Genomic DNA, 21,044 nt, shown 5'->3' with positions numbered 1-21,044 from the left:
TTTAGGGAGTTTTTGTTTTGGGGTGTTTTCTGTGGTGCTGGGGCTCAAACCCATGACCTCATATACTAGTTAAGTATTCTACCACTGAATTACATCCCAGCCAATTTTTGTTTTTATTTTGAGACAGGGTCTTGTTAATTGCTCGGGCTGGCCTCCAATTTGTAATCCTCCTGCCTCACCCTCCCAAATAGCTGGGATTACAGACTTGTGCCAACATGCCCGCCCACCTTGATTTTTGCCTTTTTTTTTTTAATCTTTTTAATTGATAAATTGTGAAGTTGGCCTTCTGAGCTATATTTTGCTTGTAGTGATTTAAAACCTTTATACTGTTTTGGCTGCTTCTATATTAATATATTTTCCTTTTTTTCTCCACCTCTTAGTTTGGAGGGAAAGAGCTCAGAGATGAGGAACAGACAGCTGAGAGTATTAAGAACCAAATGACTGTGAAAGAGTGGGAGAAAGTGTTTGAAATGAGTCAAGATAAAAATCTATATCACAATCTTTGTACCAGCCTGTTTCCTACTATACATGGTAAGAGTTATATCTATTTGTGCACAAACTTGAAATCAAACTAATTATTACAAAGAGCAACACATAATTTCTTAAAGTGCATAGATCAGATCACGAAAGTTCTTTAGTGGGCTTAGAAGGGGTCATTGACAAAAGGACAAATACAATTTCACATGCAATCTAGACATTCTAGTAATCAGCAGATTCATAGTGACAAAATAGAATAGAGGTTATCAGGGACTGGGGGTACTTGAAGGAAATGGACAGATTTTTAAAGAATAGAGTGTCCGTTTGGGACCTTGAAAAAATTCTGGAAAGGGGTAACAGTAACTTACTCAAAGTACTTTATGCCCTTGAACTACCTGCTTAAAAAGGGTTACAGTGGTAAATTTTGTTATGTATCTTTTACCACAATTTGAGAAGAAAGTCATTTAATGTTTTTCTGGCCTGCTGGCCAAACTGCATTTAAGTATATTCCAATACACTAGACTAGGCTGGTCTTGCTTTACTAAGATTTATAGACAGAGATTGTATCATGTTTTTGGTTATTTGTATTATCTATGCCTTTGGCAATTTCTTTTGTATTTTCCTGTCTCTTGGTTGCCAGCTGCTCTTAGTCATTATATCCCTTTGTGTGTTGAAGGACATGAATAAATTTGGGGGCCTGAAGTTTTATCCTTGAATTCATCTATTCCTGCCTTCCTTTGGATATTTCTCTTGGTTGTATGTTTTAAATTAACCTTTTTTTCCCCTTTTTGGTCAGTGGGACAATGAACCCTTTTATATTAATCCTTCATGGATTTTAGAGTGTCCTCGCATATAGGTAGTGGGTGTCAACATTTTTATGCTGCTCCCCCCTACCCCACAAGTTAATCTCTTGCCACAGAACTCCAAAATTTAGTGACTTGAAACAGTAAATATTATTTTGATAGTCCATGGATCAATAATCTGGGAGAGCCTTAGGTGAGGGTGCTGGTTCAGGGTCTTCCATCATGAGGTTGCAGTTAGGATGTCAACAGGGACTGTAATCATCTGAAGTCTTGACTGGGGCTAGTGGGGGCTTGCTCAGATGACTTATCAGTTAGTGCTAGTTGTTAACTGGCCATGTCAGTTCCTTACCACATGAATCTATCCAGTAGGGCCATTTAACTATCTTCACAATACAGCAGCTTGCTTCTTCCAGAGCACATGATCCAAGAGAGCAAGGCAAGGAGGAAGCAAAATGCCACCTAAGACCGAGTCTCAGGAATTCTAGTTCTTCATTTCCACAATATGAATTTGTTAAAATGAAGTCACTAAATCTTTGCCTCCTGCATCTCACGGCATTATATGTCTCCAGGATATATAAAGAACTCAAAAGACACCAAAAAAACAACCCAGTCAATAAATGGGCAAAGGAACTGGACACTTCACAGAAGAAATACGATTGATCCATTAAGAGTTTTAAGACATTTCTTTTGTATCACCTACACTCAAAGGGAGGTGATTTGGGTTCCATCTCTTAAAATGAGGAGTGTCAAAGAATTTGTGGTGTGTTTAAAACCACCACACCCTCAACACATTTTCTTTCATATAAGTCAGAGAAGTAAGTTCATGGAATGGATTTTCCCCCTTGTACTGGTGATTGAACTTGGTCATTCTGCTACTGACCTATAGACATTTCTCAACCCCCACTATGATCCCCTGGGGACTCACCAAATTGTTGAGGCTGAAATCTCAAGATGAGTAAGTTTCTCTCCTCCAGCATTGCTGGGATTAAAGGTGTGAGCCCAACCTGTGGGATGGATTTTTAATTTTCTGATTTTATGGAATGATTTATATAAAGTAGCCTAGCATTTTTTTTTTTTTTTTTTGGTGGAGTTCAAGTTTAGAAGCAGCTGCAATTTGTATTCAGAATTTTATATTCCCTATTAGTTCAGTTAGCATTATTTATTTCATACTGGTCACTCTAGATACAAAAGAAATGTCTTAAAACTCTTTATGGACCATTTATACTTCTGTGAAGTGTCCATTTCCTTTGTCCATTTATTGATTGGGCTATTTGGGGTTTTTTGAGTTCTTTATATATCCTGGAGATTAATGCTCTGAGTGTAGGTGGCAAAGATTTTCTCTTTTTGAGTTCTTTATATATCCTGGAGATAAATGCTCTGAGGTGTAGGTGGCAAAGATTTTCTCCCATTCTTTAGGCTCTTGTCACATTCTTGTTTCCTTTGCTGTGAAAAAGCTTTGTAGTTTGATATCACCCTTTTATTGATCTTGATTTTACTTTTTGCACTTTAGACATTTTATTGAGAAATTAGGCTCGTAAGCCAACATTGTGGAGATTTGGGCCCACTTTTTCTTGTAGTAGGCACAGGGTCTCTGCTCTGATCCCTATGTCCTTGATCAACTTAGAGTTTTGCGCAGGATGAGAGTTAGGGGTCTAATTTTGTTTTGTTACGTGTGGATTTCAAGTTTTCCTAGCACCATTTGTTGAATAGGCTATCTTTTCTCCAATGTATTTTTATGTTGCCTTTGTCTAGTATGAGAACCCATTTATATGGTTTCTCTCTGTGTCTTCTATTTTGTACTATTGGTCTTTACGTCTGTTTTGGTTCCAATATCATGCTGTTTTTGTTACTATAGCTCTAGAGTATAATTTAACATCTGGTTTTGTGATGCCTCTTACTTCACTTTTCTCAGTGAGGACTGCTGTGTCTATTCTGGGCCTCTTATTTTTCCAAACGAATTCCACAACTACTTTTTCTATTTCTATGAAGAATGTCATTGGAACCTTAGTAAGAATTGCATTAAATCTGTATAGTGCTTTTGGTAGTATGGACATTTTGACAGTATTAATTCTGCCTATCCAAGAACATGGGAAATCCTTCCATCTTCTAAAGTAGTTTTCAATTTCTTTCTTCAGTGTTGTGTAGTTTTTTTCTTTTAAAAAAATTTTTTTTCATACATGTATGCAGGGTAATAATGTCTTTCTCATTCTACCGTCCTTCCCATCTCTGCCACCCCTCCCTTGACTCCCCTCTGCATAATCCAAAGTTCCTTCATTCTTCTGTACCCAACCCCCACTATGAATCAACATCTTTTTATCAGAGAAAACTTCAGCCTTTGGATTTTTTGGGATTGGCTTGTTTCACTTAGCATGATATTCTCTAGTTCCATTTACCTGCAAATGCCGTAATTTCATTCTTCTTTAAGGCTGAATAATATTCCATTGTGTATATGTACCACATTTTCTTTATCCGTTCATCTGTTGAAGGACATCTAGGTTTGTTCTGTAGTTGAGCTATTGTGAATTGAGCTGCTGTAAACTTCCATGTGACTGTGTCACTTGCTGATTTTAAGTCCTTTGGGTATAAACCAAGGAGTGGGATAACTGGGTCAAATGGTGGTTACATTCCAAGTTTTCTTAGAAATCTCCATACTGCTTTCCAAAGTGGTTGCACCAATCTGCAGTCCAATCAGCAATGTGTGAGTGTACCTTTTTCCCCACATCCTGGCCAACACTTATTATTGCTTGTATTTTTGATAATTGCCATTCTGACTGGCATGAGATAAAATCTTAGTATAGTTTTGATTTGCACTTCTCTAATTGCTAAAGATGTTGAACATTTTTTCATACATTTGTTGATTATATTTCTTCTGTGAAGTGTCTATTCAGTTCCTTAGCCCATTTATTGATTGGGTTATTTGTTTTTCTGGTGTTAAGTTTTTTGAGTTCTTAATCTTTTTGAGATTAGTGCTCTATCTGAGGTACATGTGGTAAAGATTTTCTGTCAGTCTGTAGGCTCTCTCTTCACATAATTGTTTCCTTTGCTGAGGAGAAGCTTTTTAGTTTGAATCCATCCCATTTATTGATGCTTAAAATTTTACTTCTTAAGCTTTACAAGTCTTGTTGAGGAAGTCAGGTCCTAAGCCAACATGATGCAGATTTGGGCCTACTTTTTCTTCTATTAGCTACAGGGTCTCTGTTCTAGTGCCTAAGTCTTTGATGTACTTTGAGTTGATTTTTGTGTAGTTTGAGAGAGGTTTAATTTTGTTTTGTTACATATGGTTTTCCAGTTTTCCCAGCACCATTTGTTGAATAGGTTGTCTTTTCTCCAGTGTATATTTTTGGCACCTTTGTCTAGTATGAGATGACCATATTTATGTGGGTTTGTCTCTGTATCTTCTTCTTTTTGAGGCTTTTGTGAATGGGGTAGTTTCCCTGATTTCTCTTGCAGTGGATTTGTCACTTCTGTATAGAAATGTATTTGATTTATGGGTATTGATTTTATATCCTGCTACTTTGCTGAGTTCATTTATGAGTTCTAGATGTTTTTTGGATTTTCCAAATATAGAATCATGTCCTCAGCAAATAGTGATGGTTTGAGTTCTTTTCCAATTCCTATTCCTTTCATTTCTTTCATCTCTCTGATTGCTCTGGCTAATTTCAAGGATGATGTGTTGAATAGAAGTGGTGAAAGAGGGCATTCCTGTCTTGTTCTAATTTTTAAAGGAAATGCTTTCAATTTTTCTCCATTTAGAATGATGTTGGCCATGGGCTTAGTATAGATAGCTTTTACAATGTTGAGGTATGTTCCTACTCTTCCTTGTTTTTTTAGTGTTTTGAACATGAAGAGGTGCTGTATTTTGTCTAATGCTTTTTCTGTATCTATTGAGGTAATCATGATTCTTGCCTTTAGGTCTGTTGATTTGATGTGTTACATTTATCGATTTCCATATGTTGAACAAATCTTGCATCCCAGGGATGAACCCCACTTGATCATGGTGCACTGTCTTTTATATGTTTTTTTGTGATGTGCCAGAATTTTATTGAGAATTTTTGCATCTGTGTTCATCAGCAGTATTAGTCTGAAGTTTCCTTTCCTTGATGTGTCTTGATATCAGGTTTTTGATACCAGGGTGATACTAGCTTCATAGAATGACTTTGGAAGGGTTCTCTCCTTTTCTATTTCATGGAATAATTTGAGGAGTGTTAATTCTTTGAAGGTTTGTAGAGCTTGGCTGAGAATCCCTTCTGGTTCTGGGCTGTTCTTGGTTAGTAGGCTTTTGATGGCATCATCTGTTTCATTGCTTGAAATCGATCTGTTTAAATTGTGTATGTCCTCCTGCATCAGTCTGGGTAGATCGTATGTCTAGAAGTTTTTTGATGTCTTCAAGTTTTTCTACTTATCGGAGTATAAATTTTCAAAATAGTTTCTAATTTTCTTCTGTATTTCGGTAGTATGATATTTCCTTTTTCATCACAAATTTTAGTAATTTTTCTCTCTCTTTCTCTTTGTTAGTGTGGCTAAGGGTTTGTCAATTTTATTTATTTGTTCAAAGAACCAACTTTTTGTTTTGTCAGTTTTTTGAATTGTTTCTTTTGTTTCAATTTCATTAATTTCAGCTCTGATTTTAATTATTTCCTGTCTTGTGCTGCTTTTGGTGTTGATTTGTTCTTCTTTTTCTAGGGCCTTGAGATGTAATATTAGATCATTTATTTGTTGACTTTTTGTTTTAATGTATGAGCTCGATACAGTGAACTTTCCTCTTAGCACTGCCTTCATAGCATCCCGGATATTTTGATATGTTGTATCGGTGTTCTCATTTACCTCTAAGTATTTTTTATTTCCTCTTCATTTTCTTCTTTTATCTGTTCATCATTACACAGGCTGCTGTTTAGTCTCCAGGTGTTGGAGTAGCTTCTATTTTTAATTTTATCATTAATTTCTGGTTTCATTCCATTATGATCTGATAGAATGCAGGGTTGTATTTCTATTTTTGTATTTGCTGAGAGTTGCTTTGTGGTCTATTTTAGATAATGGTCCATGTGCTGCTGAGAAGAAAGCATATTCGATCGTCGATATATGAAATGCTCCAAATATGTCTGTTAAGTCTAAATCATTGATTGTATTATTTAATTCTAAACTTTGTTTAGTTTTTGTTTGGAAGATCTATTCACTGGTGAGAGAGGTGTGTTAAAGTCACCCCAGTATTATTGCGTTGTAGTCTATTTGATTCTTGAAATTGAGAAGGATTTGTTTGATGTATGTAGATGCTCCATTGTTTGGGGCATATTTATAATTGTTATGTCTTGTTGATATATGATTTCCTTAAGCAGTGTGAAATGTCCTTCTTTACCCCTTCTGACTAACTTTGAAGTCCACATTATCTGATATGAGGATGGGAATTCCTACTTGTTTACGTAGTCCATGTGATATATTTTTTTTTCCCAACCTTTCACCTTCAGTCTGTGGATGTCTTTTCTTAGGAGATGAATCTCTTGAAAACACTGTATTGTTGGAATTTTTTTTTTTTTTTTTTTTTTTTTTTTAATTCAATCTGCCAGTCTATGTCTTTTGATGAATTTAGACCATTAACATTCAGGGTTATTATTGAGATATGATTTGTATTCCCAGTCATTTCAGTTTATTTTTGGTTTTTAGCTTAGTTTCTCCTTTGATTGACTATTCCTTTAGTGTAGTTCCTCCCTTTGCTGGTTTTCATTGGTGGTTTTTTTGTTTGTTTGTTTGTTTGTTTGTTTTGTTTTTTCCATTTCCCCCTCATGGAATATTTTGCTGAGAATGTAGCCTTTTTAGTTGTGAATTCTTTAAACTTCTATTTATCATGGAAGGTTTTTATTTCATCTTCAAATCTGAAGCTTAATTATGCCGGATATAAAGCTCTCAGTTGGCATTCATTTTATTTTCCTGGGCTTGATAAAGGTATTCCTGGACCTCCTGGCATTGAGGGTGTTGGTTGAGAAATTCTAATTGGTTTTTCCCCACATGTAATTGTTTTTTTCTCTTGCAGCCTTTAAAATTCTGTCTTTGTTGTGTATGTTAGTCATTCTCATTATAATGTTCCTGGTGTGGGTCTACTGTAATATTGTACATTTGGGGTCCTGTAAGCCTCTTGTACTTGATTTTCCAATTTCATTCTTTAGATTTGGGAAGTTTTCTAATGTTATGTCATTGAAAAGATTGTGCATTCCTTTGGTTTGTATCTCCACACCTTCATCTGTTCTGATAAATCTTAAATTTGGTCTTTCATGTTATCCCATATTTCTTGGAAGTTCTGTTCATGGTTTCTTACCAACTTCTCTGAGGAGTTGGCTTTATTTTCAAGAGTATGTATTTTGTCTTCATTGTCTGAGGTTCTGTCTTCCAAGTGGTTTAGTATGTTGATAATACTTTCCATTGAATTTTTAATATTGATTATTCCATCATTTCAAGGATTTCTGCTTGATTCCTTTTTAAAACCTCTGGTTCTTTTTCTGTGATATCATCTTTTATTTCAATCTAATTATGTATTTTCTAAATTCCTTCTCTGACATTTCTTCTACAGTGTTTGTGGATTCTATTGTTGGAACATCTTGGTTGGTTTGCCATTTTGTTCCCTTGTTATATCACTAGCAATTAGAGAAACACAAATTAAAATTACACTGAGATTTCCTTTCACTCCAGTCAGAATGGTACTTATCAAGAACGCAAGTAACAGTAAATGTTGGTGAGGATGTGGCGGGGAAAAGATACACTGGTACATTGCTGGTGGGATTGCAAATTGGTGCAATCACTCTAGAAAGCAGTATGGAGATTCCTAAAAAAAATTTGAAATGGCTCCACTATTTGACCCAGTTATCCTGCTCCTTGCTATACTCAAATGCCTTAAAATCAGAGCTCCCATCAGAAAGAACCATACTACAGTGACTCAGCCACATCATTGTTAATAGCAGCTCAATTTAAAATAGCTAAGCTATGGAACCAACCTAGGTGCTTTTCAACAGATGAATGGATAAAGAAAATGTGGTACATATAACAATGGAATATTACTCAGCCATAAAGAAGAATGGAATTATGGCTTTTGCCAGTAAATGGGTGGAGCTAAAGATTACCATGCTAAGCAAAATAAGCCAGTCCCCAAAAAATCAAAGACTAAATGCTCTCTCTGATATGTGGATTCTAACTTACAATAGGCAGAGGGTAGTAGGGGAGTGGAGGTTCACTGTATTCGACATGGGGGAAGTGAGAAATAGGAAAGACAGTAGAATGAATGAATTGTGTTCATATGTGAATACACAACCTGTTTGTATATGAATACACAACATTGTGTATAGCCAAAAGAACGGGAAGTTACATCCCGTGTATGTCAAAATACGTTCTACCATCATGTATAACTAAAAAGAACAAATAAATTTAAAAATAAAACAAGCAAACAAAAAAACCTTAATGTAACTGGAGAGAACCAGCAAATGGGCTGGGGATGTATCTCAGTGATAGAGTGCTTGCTTAACCTGTACAAGGCTCTGGGTTTAATCCCTAGCACCACCAAAAACCAATTAGTAAATTTGATGGAAATAGTTCATTTACAGACAGAGATCTTTAAGGGTTTAAGGCTCTTAGGACTGTGCACAGGGGCACTTAAGACATTATGAGAATACATTGGAGCAGTTGCTGGGTAAGTCCACAGAACAGGAACCAAGATCAGAAACCAGGTGTTTTTGCCTGTTTTGCTATTGCTTCAGTTGTTTCTGCCTTTTCGTTGGTAAATACACCTTTGTAGTTTTCTTTGGAATTGTTTCCTTTTATGTCTAAAGATGAGTTTTTATCTAACTACTTTTCATTTCAGGCAATGATGAAGTAAAACGGGGTGTTCTGTTGATGCTTTTTGGTGGTGTTCCAAAGACAACAGGAGAAGGGACCTCTCTTCGAGGGGATATAAATGTTTGCATTGTTGGTGATCCAAGTACAGCCAAGAGCCAATTTCTCAAGTAAGTTTTGCTTGAAGTAGTACAAGAAAAACTTTGTGTAGTTCCAGGCTTGCTGTGCTACCAAGAATACAGTCAGTGTATTCAGTGTTAGTGTTACACTAACTAACTAATACAGTGTTAGTGTGATGAGTATAAATTATGACTCTTGTGTATATAACACTCATTGATTAAATAGTATTAAAAATTAACTTTTAGGATAGGGTATAACAGTTTATAGTTTTTTGATATGGGAAAAAAAATGCCTGAATCCTACATAGAACTCTTAAATCTTTCTATATTTTTGTATACATGATCTTTGTATAAAAACCTTTAAATATATAAATTTATATTTTTATTATTGTAAGTCACATGACATTTTAATTTACACTAAAGTTTTCCATGTTTATTTTCACATGTTTGTGGAAGTTTTTTTTGTTTGTTTTGGTTTTTTTGTACTGAAAATTGAACCCCAGGAGCATTCAACCACTGGGCCACATCTCCAGCCCTTTTTAGTTTTTTATTTGAGAACAGGGTCTTGCTAATTTTACTGAGACTATCCTTGAACTTGGGATCCTTCTGCCTGAGCCTCCCAAATCACTTGGATTACATATGTGCATCACCATGCCCAACCAGACATCTTTTAAGTTTCTTAAACAGGACAGACTTTCCAAAAACGATGCTGGGAGATAATTTCTGCTAATCTTATCAGCATGCATACTACTTTAGCAATTTAATTTTTAAAAGCTATCATAAGGGGCTGGGGATATAGCTCAGTTGGTAGAGTACTTGCCTCACAAGCACAAGGTCCTGGGTTCAAATCCCCAGCACCGCAAAAAAAAAAAAAGCTATCATAAGTACTTAGTTACTGTCAAACTTTTAATAAATAGCTTTAGTGAAAATCAAACAAAGATCAGTGCAGTAGAAGCAAGGGACTCTTAAGTAGTTGGGAGGGAAAGGGGAAATACTGGGAAATGATAATGGCCAGATTGTATTATTACATAGTGTGCATTTATGAATATGTAACAGTGAATCTTGCCATTATATACAAATATAATATACCAACTTAAAAAATAAAAAAATAGTTTAAAATAAAGTTTATTTCTGAACATTTGATATGTTCATGGTGCTGTATATGTATATTATTTCTTATTTTGGCTGTATGTATTTAAGCATGTGATGCTATCCTCTTTTTTTCAGGGAGGCAAACTAAACTCAGCCTTAGTATCTTGCCCAGCTTCTCATAGGTGACAAGTAACTGTGCCATGCATATTAAAATTCAGATATATTTGCCTGCAAAGCATGTGCTTGCTCTTCATACTACGTCAAGATGTCTTTCCTATATCTGTTTAGGAAATTTGTAACCTGGTACTATATTAGAACATTTTTAGTTCCTTTGACATTTTATGATTAAATATTCCCTTAAAGAATATCATTGACTTGGGTTTTGTTTTATTTTTGTCATGCTGGGGATCACACCCAGGGCCTTGTGCTTGCTAGACAAGCCCTCTACCACTTGAGCTGCATCCCCAGCCCTGAGACTGGGTTTTACATTTGAAGGTAATAGTCCTATGCTAAAAATAATTGTTTTTCTCTTTTTATTCCCCCCATTCTCCCTGCCAAAAAAAAAAAAAAGATATGCTATAATGTTGCCTCGGATAACAGTAGTTTGTGTATGATTGTCTTGGGTCTTTGATATGTAGTAAGTTTTTTAGCATCCTTATAGTGATATCATTTGTGTGTCAGAAATTCACCCCTTTAAAGTGTATCATGCAATTCTTCTAGTATACTTACAGGATTGTACAACCATAATTGAACTAAGACTAGAACATTTTCATTACTCAAAACGAAATTGTTTCCATCAGTAGTCACTCCCTGTTCTCCCCTGTAGAAACAGGCAATTTTCAGTATACTTCATTGTCTCTATCTGTACATTTTGTGTAAATGGAGTCACATAATATGTGGTCTTTTGTGACTAGCATCTTCCCACTTAGCATATAAGTTTTCAAGGTTTAGCTACTTTTTAATAGGAATCAGTATTTCATTTCCTTTTATTGCTGAATAATATTCCATCGTTATGGATATACCACATTTAATTTATTCATTGCTCAGATATTTGAGTTATTTCTACTCTTTGACTTTTATAGTGTTGTGAACACTCATTTAAAAGGATTTTTTCTTGCCCTTTTTTTTTTTTTAATTGTGATAAGTACATAAAAGTTACCATTTTAAACATTTTTAGTTTACAGTTCAGTGGCATTAAGTGCATTCACATTGTGCATCCATCACCACCATCCATCCATTTCTAGGATTTTTTTCATCTTTCCAAACTGAAACTTGGTATCCATTAAACAATAGCTGTCCTTTCTCCAATTCCCTTAGCTTCCAGCAACCACCATTCTACTTTCTATCTCTGAATTTAATATTTTAGATATTTCATGTAAGTGGAATCATATAGATTTTGTCCTTTTGTGTCTAGCTTATTTTATGTAGTATAACATCTTCAAGGTTTATCCATGCCAGAGCATGTGTCAGAATGTCCTTTTAAGGCTAAGTAATTTTCCATTTTGTATGTTTGTGTGGTTTACACATCACATTTTCTTTTTTATCTCTTCATTCACTGATGGACATTTCAGTTTTGGCTACCTTCTGTTGTAAATAATGCTTTAATGAAAGTTGGTATTCAGAGTATCTGAGACTCTGCTTTCAATTTTTCCTCTTTTAGTTTTAGCTCTTAAATTTAGGTCTTTACATTTTGAGTTGTTTTTTGTATAAGGCATGTCCAATTTTTTTCTTTTACATATGGATATCCAGTTGTCCTAACACCAAGACTGTTCTTTCCCTATTGAATTGTTTTGGCAATCTTAATGGAAAATCAACTTAACCATAAATGTAAACATCTTTTTCAGTTATATTCCAGTAATTCCTATGTCTGAGGCCAGTGCCATGCTGTCTTGACTATAGCATGTTGGTTATAAATTGGGAAGTATGAATCTTCTAATTCTGTTCTTTTTCTAGGTTGTTTTAGCTTATTTAGGGGCTTTTGAGTTTCCATACAAATTTTAGGATTAGCCTGACAGTTTCTACAGAGAAGCCAGCTGGGATCCTGATAGTAATTGCATTGAATTCATAGATCAATTTAAAGTGCATTGGGGGCTGGGTGCAGTGGCACATGCCTGTAATCCCAGCTTCTTGGGAGGCTGAGACAGGAGGATAGCAAGTTCAAAGCAGCGACAAGGCACTAAGCAACTCCGTGAGACATTGTCTCTAAATTAAAAAAAAAAAAAAATAGGGCCGGGGATGTGACTAAGTAGTCAAGTGCCTCTGGGTTAAGTCCCCGGTATCCCACCCCCACACAAAAAAAGTACATTGGGTTGTGTTGGCTACTAGGAATTGAACCCAGAAGCACTCTACTACAGAGCTATATCCCCCAGTCTCCACCCTACCCCCTATTTTATCTTGAGACAGAATCTGCTAAATTGCTGAGATTGACCTCAAACCTGCAATTCTCCTGTTGTAGCCTCCTGAGTAGCTGGGATTACAGGCATGCACTATGCCAGCCAGATTGTATTGGCATTTTAACAATTCAAGAATATGGAATATCTATTTTAGGCTGTCTTTAATTTCTGTCAGCAGTGCTTTTTTAGTTTTCAGAGTGTAAGTTTGTACTTTAGTTTATTCCAAAGTAGTTTTTCTTCTGGATGCTATTGAAAATAAATTATTTACTTTGGGATTGTTCACTGCAACTATAGAGAAGGATAATTGATTGGTGGTGGTGGTGGTGGTTATTGTTTGGTACCAGGGTTGAACTCAGGGTCACTTAACCACTGAACAAGATCCCCAGCCCATTTTATTTTTTATTTTTAATTTGAGACAGGGTATCACTAGGTTGCTTATAGCCTTGCTAAATTGCTAAGGCTGACTTCAAACTCGGGATCCTCCTACCTCAGCTTCTGAGCTGCTGGGATTACCAGCAAGAGCCACCACACCCGGCCTACAGTTGATTTTTGATATTTTTGTTTCACATCCTTGCTGAACTCATTTATTCTGTTTTTAGTGAATTCCTTAGGATTTCATATGTACAAGATCACATATCTACAAAATAATGATTAAGTGGAAAGTTTTTCCTTTCCAGTATGGATACCTTTTTTCTTCTCTTGCCTAATTTCCCTGACTAGATCCTTCAGTATAATGTTAAAATAGAAGTAACAGGAATGGATATCTTTATCTAATGTCTTACTCCTGACCTGAGGGACAAAGCAGTTAACCTTTAGCCTTGTAAATATGGTGGTAACTGTGGGGTTTTATAGTTTCTGTTTATTGGGTTACAGAAAAATCCTTTATCAGGTTCAGAGTAGTGTTTCTCATTGAGTTTCTGACATGTAAGGGTAATGGGTTTTGTTAGATGCTTTTCTTACTTCTAAGTTTTATGGTTCTTATCCTTATTAGTATTGCATATTGGTTTTCAGTTGTTAAACCAATTGAACTTCTGAAATAAATCTCACATCTAGTTTTGTCTTGTATTTTGTTTTTATTGCAAATCTAATAGAGCATTGTTGCCAAATCATTAAAACTTTTCATTTTCCATTTCTCAGGAGTGGTTTTAAATGCATTTAAAAAGTCAAAGAAGGGCTGGGGTTGTACCTCAGTAGTAGAGTGCTTGCCTAGCATGTGTGAGGCACTGGGTTCGATTCTCAGCACCACATATAAATAAGTAAAATAAAGGTCTATCAATAACAACAAAAAGTTCTTTAAAAAAAAAAGTCAAAGGAGGGGCTGGGGTTGGTGCTCAGTGGTAGAGCGCTTGCCTAGCATGAGCAAAGGCCCTGGGTTTGATCCTCAGCACCACATAAAAATAAAATAAAGGTATAGTGTCCACCTACAACTAAATATATATATATATATATATATATTTTTTTTTTTTTTTTTTTAAGTCAAAGGAGATAAGACTTCCCATTCAATCTGTGACTTTTTTTTTTTTTTTTTTTGGTACTGGGGATTAAACCCAGGGGCGCTTAACCACTGACCTACATCCCTAGCAGTTTTTATTTTTCATTTTGAGACAGAGTCTCACTAAGTTGCAAGGCTGGCCTGGAATTGAGGCCTCCTACCTCATCTTCCCAAATTGCTGGGATTATAGACATAAGCAATTGTAGCATGTCTTTATGAATTGCTACCACAACTCTCAGATGTTCTTTCAGAAATTTAACTCTTCATTGATATAACCTATCAGCTGATTTTCCTAGAATGTGTACTGTGTAGTCACATACTAATGAGTCTTTATATGATAACCGTGAACAGGCATGTGGAGGAGTTCAGCCCCAGAGCTGTCTACACCAGTGGCAAAGCATCCAGTGCTGCTGGCTTAACAGCAGCTGTTGTGAGAGATGAAGAATCTCATGAGTTTGTCATTGAGGCTGGAGCGTTGATGCTGGCTGATAATGTAAGATTATTTTACACACTTGGATATAAAGAAGTCAGAATACCTCCTTACCCTATAAGGCTAATAGTTTCTAGTAAAAAAGATAATCTGAAAAAAAAAAATTTTTTTTTAGTACATAGTTCAGTTTGTTTATCTAAAATTAATTGAGATTATCTTCATTAATCAATACTTTCTAAGCTCTCCTAGAATGTGATACCTGCTCTGAACAAGTGTGGGTACTGTGACTTGGCAGCTTTTTTTTTTTCCTTTACAGATTGTGAGATGTTTATGAGGAGATTGTACACAGGCACATACTGCATTTTATGTATATTTGACATTAATCAGTTAGATTAATGAATACATACAAATTATTTATGGGTTTATATTCATTATATTCAAACTTCACCACTTCTCCAGCCTAAAATCAGTGCTGAGAGGGTCCTAGGGTGTATTGGTACCAAGGCTTACACAGTTTCAGTGTTGAATAAAGTACAGTAAGTGTCTTGATATTTTCAGTTTTGCTTTTCAGTCTTTTGGGTGAATCAAGTATTTGGTCCTTCTAGCTCTGGGATCTGTCAAAATATTTTGTTTAAAAGAGGGAATTAGCAATGCTTACTTACCTATTTTCCACTTGTATGGGAGGATGGAAAAGTTTCTGGTAGTGTGAGCTGGATATTTCACATCTGCAAGTCAGATTCTTAAGCTGGACCTGTTTGGTTACAGGGTGTGTGCTGTATTGATGAATTTGATAAGATGGATATGCGGGACCAAGTTGCTATTCATGAAGCTATGGAACAGCAAACCATATCCATCACTAAAGCAGGAGTGAAGGTATACATGCGTTTGTCCACTTCTGTTCCACTACATCATTCCTTAGCCTTGTAGATTAATGTAGTACCAGAGAAATTCACCTGGATAAAATTTAGTAATTCAATTCTTCATTAAGACGAAAAATACAGCCCTGAGAACTAGTAATCCAACTGTAGATGTTGTTTAGGGTACTGTGTAAAAGTGTTAATGTGATAGAAAGTAAAGGAAATACTGGTAAAATTTTTAGTGTTTCACGAAAAAATTTTTATGGGCTGGGGAGATAGCTCAGTTGGTAGAGTGCTTGCCTGTCAAGCACAAAGCCCTGGGTTCAATCCCCAGCACCGCAAAAAAAAAAAAAAATTATGAACAAAGCTTGTATATTCTCTGATAACTAAGCTTTTAATTATAATAAAAATAACCCTTGATCTTTAGCATCACCCGTAAAATAAAGCCCATCAGATTATTTAAATGAAAATAAGTACAGTATTTTAACCAATTTTAGAGAGAATCTAAACTTTTAAAAGTAAAAGCAACAGATTCAAGTAGTTAAGAAAAATTTAAATAGTATACTAAATAATAAATTAAAAAAGAAGTCTTCCCCTTCTACTCCCAACACAATAGATATTCAGGAATGTATCAAGTATGTCTCTTTCAGTAAAATTTAATACATTAGTAAACATACATGTAGTATTGTTCTTGCTCATTTAACTTCATAATTTTGTTTTGGCAGTATTTCCATACCAACACATAGTAGATCAACTTTGATTTATTATTATTATTATTTGGAATTCAGTTGTTTGTACCACAGTTTGGTTCTTTAAACGCTGGTAAAGTGACATTTAGGTCATTTTCAGTCTTTTTTGTATGACAAACAATATTATAGTAAACATCCTTGATTACACACACCTTCCTGTCCCTAACTGTAAGATTATTGCTAACAAACTGCTGGCTTAAAGGATGTGCATATCATGCCACCAGCATAATATAGGATGCCTGTTGCACTCTATGTCATTAGACTTTATGATGATTTGATTAAACAGAAAATGGTTTCTTATTATTTTGGCCTGCATTTAGTTAAATGTGAGGGAGATTGGGCTTTTTGTTATATTTGTTGGCTTGTTCATATTTTTTTGTAAATCTCACAATTCTTTCTTTTGTGTTCAGGCTACTCTAAATGCCAGGACATCCATTTTGGCAGCTGCAAACCCAATCAGCGGACACTATGACAGGTCAAAGTCATTGAAACAGAATATAAATTTGTCAGCTCCAATCATGTCCCGATTTGATCTCTTCTTTATCCTGGTGGATGAATGTAATGAGGTAACCATGTGAGCTCTTACTCTTAGCTTCCATTTTTATTTCTGGTTTGAATAATTGGAGTGAGACAAGGCTAAAAGATTACTGCTCAACAGCTAGTACATGTGTGTGCATTGACCTTTAATTTTCCTCAGGGTGGCATGGATGGCATGGATTAGACAAAGAATTTAGTAATCATTGCCTGTTTTAAGGTGTATCAAGTTTTTTGGTTTGTTACTCCTTTAAATTTTTCACAAGAAAAAAGAAAAAAAAATCAAAGTTGACTCCCAAACCACACTAAAATTTTTATAGTAATTTTTTGTTTCAGCTGGGTGCAGTGGCACATGTCTATAATCCTAGCAACTCAGGAGGCTGATGAAGGAGGATCTCAAGTTCAAGGCCAGTCTTGGCAATTTAGCACGACCCTGTCTCAAAATACAAAACAAAAAGGACAGGGGGTGTAGCACCACTGGTTGAACCCCCAGTACAAAAAAAAAAAAAAATTGTATTATGGGTTGCTTTGGTTTAGTTTTTCAGTCACTTTAAAAACTTGGATGCCAAAGAGATTTTCTTTTTCTAAATCATGAGTCATTTGTCTTCCTGTTTCTTCCCATCAAGTTGTTAAATGTATAATAATTTTTTTCTATTTATGTGATAGTTTTTAAGATTGAGTGAATTCCCCAGCACTCCCTCACAAAATCAAGTGAAAATTCTTAGAGTTATTTGTACTTAGACTTATACGCCATTTCACAGCTCAGGAGTGCACAACTACAAACTGACAATATGTAGGAGCTAATATTAGAACTCGTGCTATTAATTGTTGAGGATAAAGGTCTTCCATTTTATTAAGTACATTGTACAACTCTTGATTGCAGTGGAACTTCAGAAATTATCTTTAATAAAATTTCATCATGTGAATGGTTAAAGGGCTTCCCCACACACACAAATATGTAGGCATATGTAACCCTCAGATAATAGGGACTTGTCTCATTTTCATATATGTCTGTTTGTGCATGGCATTAAATTAGTATTTGGAGCAGAGAAGATCAAGTTATAAGCCTTTAAAATTTAAGTAGAAATAATTTAAAGCTTATGGAGTTGTAAGAATAGTTTCCTCAGAAACTTGTTATGTATTGATATTTCAGTGGCATATTAGAGATTGTTTTTAACTCTAAATTTCTTTTTGCCTAGGATAGTCTGGAGTAGATATTGCTGTGACTGACAGGTGATTTTCTTGTTTTGAATTAGGTTACAGATTATGCTATTGCCAGGCGTATAGTAGACTTGCATTCAAGAATTGAAGAATCGATTGATCGAGTCTATTCCCTTGATGATATCAGGAGGTATCTTCTCTTTGCAAGACAGTTTAAACCCAAGGTAATCTGCCCTTCTGTGTTGGGTTGGGATAAGGCATAGAATGTGTATTATTAAAGTGAGATTTAAACAAGCAGGTTATATATGGAAATTAACTGAATCTGTACTTACTTTTTACACTAAGTTTTTAAAAGTTTTCTTTTTTTTTTTTTGAACAACAATTTGCTTCTTAGGGGATTATTTTTTTTTAATCTGAGTAGTTCTGTATTTTTGTTAGATGCTAATAAAAAGAGTCTTACTGGAGAAGAGTTTTAGAAAACTGAATAATCTAGAACATCCTTTTATTTCAGCTATTATCACCAAGAATTTTTTAAATGTTTGCCTAAATCATTACTGTGGCCAGTGTTTTTTTTTTTTTTTTTTTTTTTTTTTTTTTTGCGGTGCTGGGGATTGAACCCAGGGCCTTGTGCTTGTGAGGAAAGCACTCTACCAACTGAGCTACATCCCCAGCCCTTAAATCTTAAGAAAATATTGGATTCCTCTGGGCTATTGTGATGAATATGAAATATTATTTTATAGTAATAGATATAGTTCATTGGATTGGATCCAGTATCTTCTACTATGCATTTATTTTTTTAAAATAAACCTCTACAAATAGGAAAAGAAGTCAAACAATCTCTGTTTGCTAATGACATGGTCCTATATCTAAAAGACCCACAAAACTCCACCAGAAGACTTCTAGAGCTTATAAATGAGTCTAGCAAAGTGGCAGGATACAATATAAACACCCTTCAACTGAGGAAGAAATCAGGAAAACCATCCCATTTACAATAACATAAAAAAAAAAAAACCAAAACCTGGAAATTAATCTAACCAAAGAGGTAAAAGAACTCTACAATGAAAATTATACAGCACTAAAGAAAGAAATTGAAGAAGGCCTTAGAAAATGAAGATGGAAAGACCTCCCACATATGTCCTTGGATAGGTAGAATTAATATTGTAAAGAACCATGTGACCAAAAGCAATATGTAGATTTAATGCAGTCTCCATCAAAATACCAATGACATTCTTCACAGAATTTGAAAAAAAAAATTCTTAAATTCATTTGGAAGAATAAGAGACCTAGAACAGCCAAAGCATTACTGAACAAGAAGAGTGAGACAGGAGACATCATATTACCTAATCTGAAATTATACTACAGAGATGTAGTTTAAAAAACAAAACAAAAACCAGCATGGTATTAGCATCAAAATAGACATGAAGACCAGTGGAACAGAGTAGAAGACACAAAGACAAATGTGCATACTTAAAGCCATTTGATACTTAACAAAGGTGCCAAAAATATTTTGGAGAACAGACAGCCTTTTTTTTTTTTTTTTTTTTTTTTTAATTTAAATATTTAATAGATATTAAAATAATTGTTACATTTCCTCATTGCTGAAGCCAAATATGCCTTTTGTAATCAAAGTAATTTTATATCATGCAAAAAGTTGTTTTTGTTATAATCATTAAGTATAGATGGTATTTCAAGACAACTTTAGATGGATTTCAAAAGGCCTAGGCTCAAAGAAAAAGTAAAATTTATTTAAGTGTTATACTGTATGCTGCTGGCACACTCATATTCACAGTTTTATAAAGTGAAAAAAGCTAAACTTTTAAAGTCAACTCTGAAATAGATACATTTTCTTTAATACATTCACTAAGTTAGGTCTGTTCTTCTAAGATGGGAGGAAAGACAGAAAGAAAAAATATTTTTAAAGAACAAACTCAACATGTCAGCAGCAAATTCAGTTAACCTAAGTTGGAAACCAGTGTTCCCGGTAATTGAAGTACAAAGTCAATTCTCTAGTTGAGCCTAAACATTAAGAATATAAATTGAGAGCATACTGTGTAGTGATTTATTAACAAATAAATATTAAAAATAGAATTCTCAAATTTTGATTTAAGAACGCAATTTTGATCTAGTCAATAAAATATATTCAGAGACATCAAAAGTAAGTAGCACTAACATCTAGGGTTATTTATCAGAACTGTGAAAATACAGCACTGAGGTACAGGTATCTTTCTAAAATCCCGTTGGGTGGAATGCTGAGGAACAACACTGTCTGTCAGGCACCAGAAGCACCAGTTTCAGGTTCAGTTTCAATTCCAAGAAATAGAGTTGCTGTTCTGAGAAGTTCTTATTTGGGGAGATGGAGAATTCTCAGACTCATGACTTGTAAGTAGTGGTACCATAACAAGAACCTAGAGATACCACCAAATCAATCCCAGCTAAGGTGGTGGTCCCATGTATTCATGGTGGTACACCAGCCAGTAAACCAGCACTTCTGACCACATAACAAGTGTTGAGATAATACACTTTGGAGAAAAAAAGAACAGTTAATCTTTAAGAAACAACTAAACTGCAATTTAACTTAACTTCATAATTAACTAAAGAATATTTGCTTCACAGTACCTCAGACAGCCTTTTTAACAAATGGTGCTGGGGAAACTGGATAACTATATGTAGAAAAATGAAACTAGATCTCTTATCTCTCACCTTGCACAAAAGTCAAATTGAAATTGAAAAGACTTAGGAATTGGGGGCTGGAGTTGTGGCTCAGTGGTAGAGCTCTCACCTAGCATGCATGAGGCCCTGGGTTTGATCCTCAGCACCACATAAAAATAAAATAAAGGTGTTGTGTTTACCTACAACTAAAAAATATATAATTTTTTTTTTAAAAAAAGACTTAGGATTTAGATCAGAAACCTTGCAACTATTAAAACTTAAGTCAACACTCCATCATAAAGGTGTTGGCACCAACTTTCTGAACAAGAATTTTAAAGTTCAAGAAATAAGCCAAGGGTGGGAGGGGTTAGCGTTAGGGTTAGGGATAAGGTGGGTGGTAAGAATGGAGGAAGGAAGGACTGTGTAGAGGGAAAAGAGGGGTGGGAGGGTGTGGGGGAAGGGAAAAAAAATAACAG

The 21,044-nt window shown here is 35.0% G+C and overlaps 1 protein-coding gene across 1 annotated transcript in view; it reads left to right on the top strand.

Moving 5' to 3' along the window:
* MCM6 (minichromosome maintenance complex component 6) overlaps positions 1–21,044 on the top strand; it is a 51,254-nt gene that overhangs the window by 15,541 nt on the left and 14,669 nt on the right. Inside the window, exons 7-12 of the mRNA XM_079135624.1 lie at positions 381–531; positions 9,121–9,262; positions 14,540–14,681; positions 15,384–15,491; positions 16,635–16,790; positions 18,015–18,143. Coding sequence (XP_078991750.1) covers positions 381–531; positions 9,121–9,262; positions 14,540–14,681; positions 15,384–15,491; positions 16,635–16,790; positions 18,015–18,143 — 828 coding nt within the window. The remainder of the gene's footprint in view (positions 1–380; positions 532–9,120; positions 9,263–14,539; positions 14,682–15,383; positions 15,492–16,634; positions 16,791–18,014; positions 18,144–21,044) is intronic.

Source organism: Sciurus vulgaris (assembly GCF_902686455.1).
Source record: "Sciurus vulgaris genome assembly, chromosome: 3".
In the NCBI taxonomy this organism is placed as follows: domain Eukaryota; kingdom Metazoa; phylum Chordata; class Mammalia; order Rodentia; family Sciuridae; genus Sciurus; species Sciurus vulgaris.
Note: the sequence above shows the minus strand (reverse complement) of the source record. Positions and strands in the feature narration are given on the sequence as shown.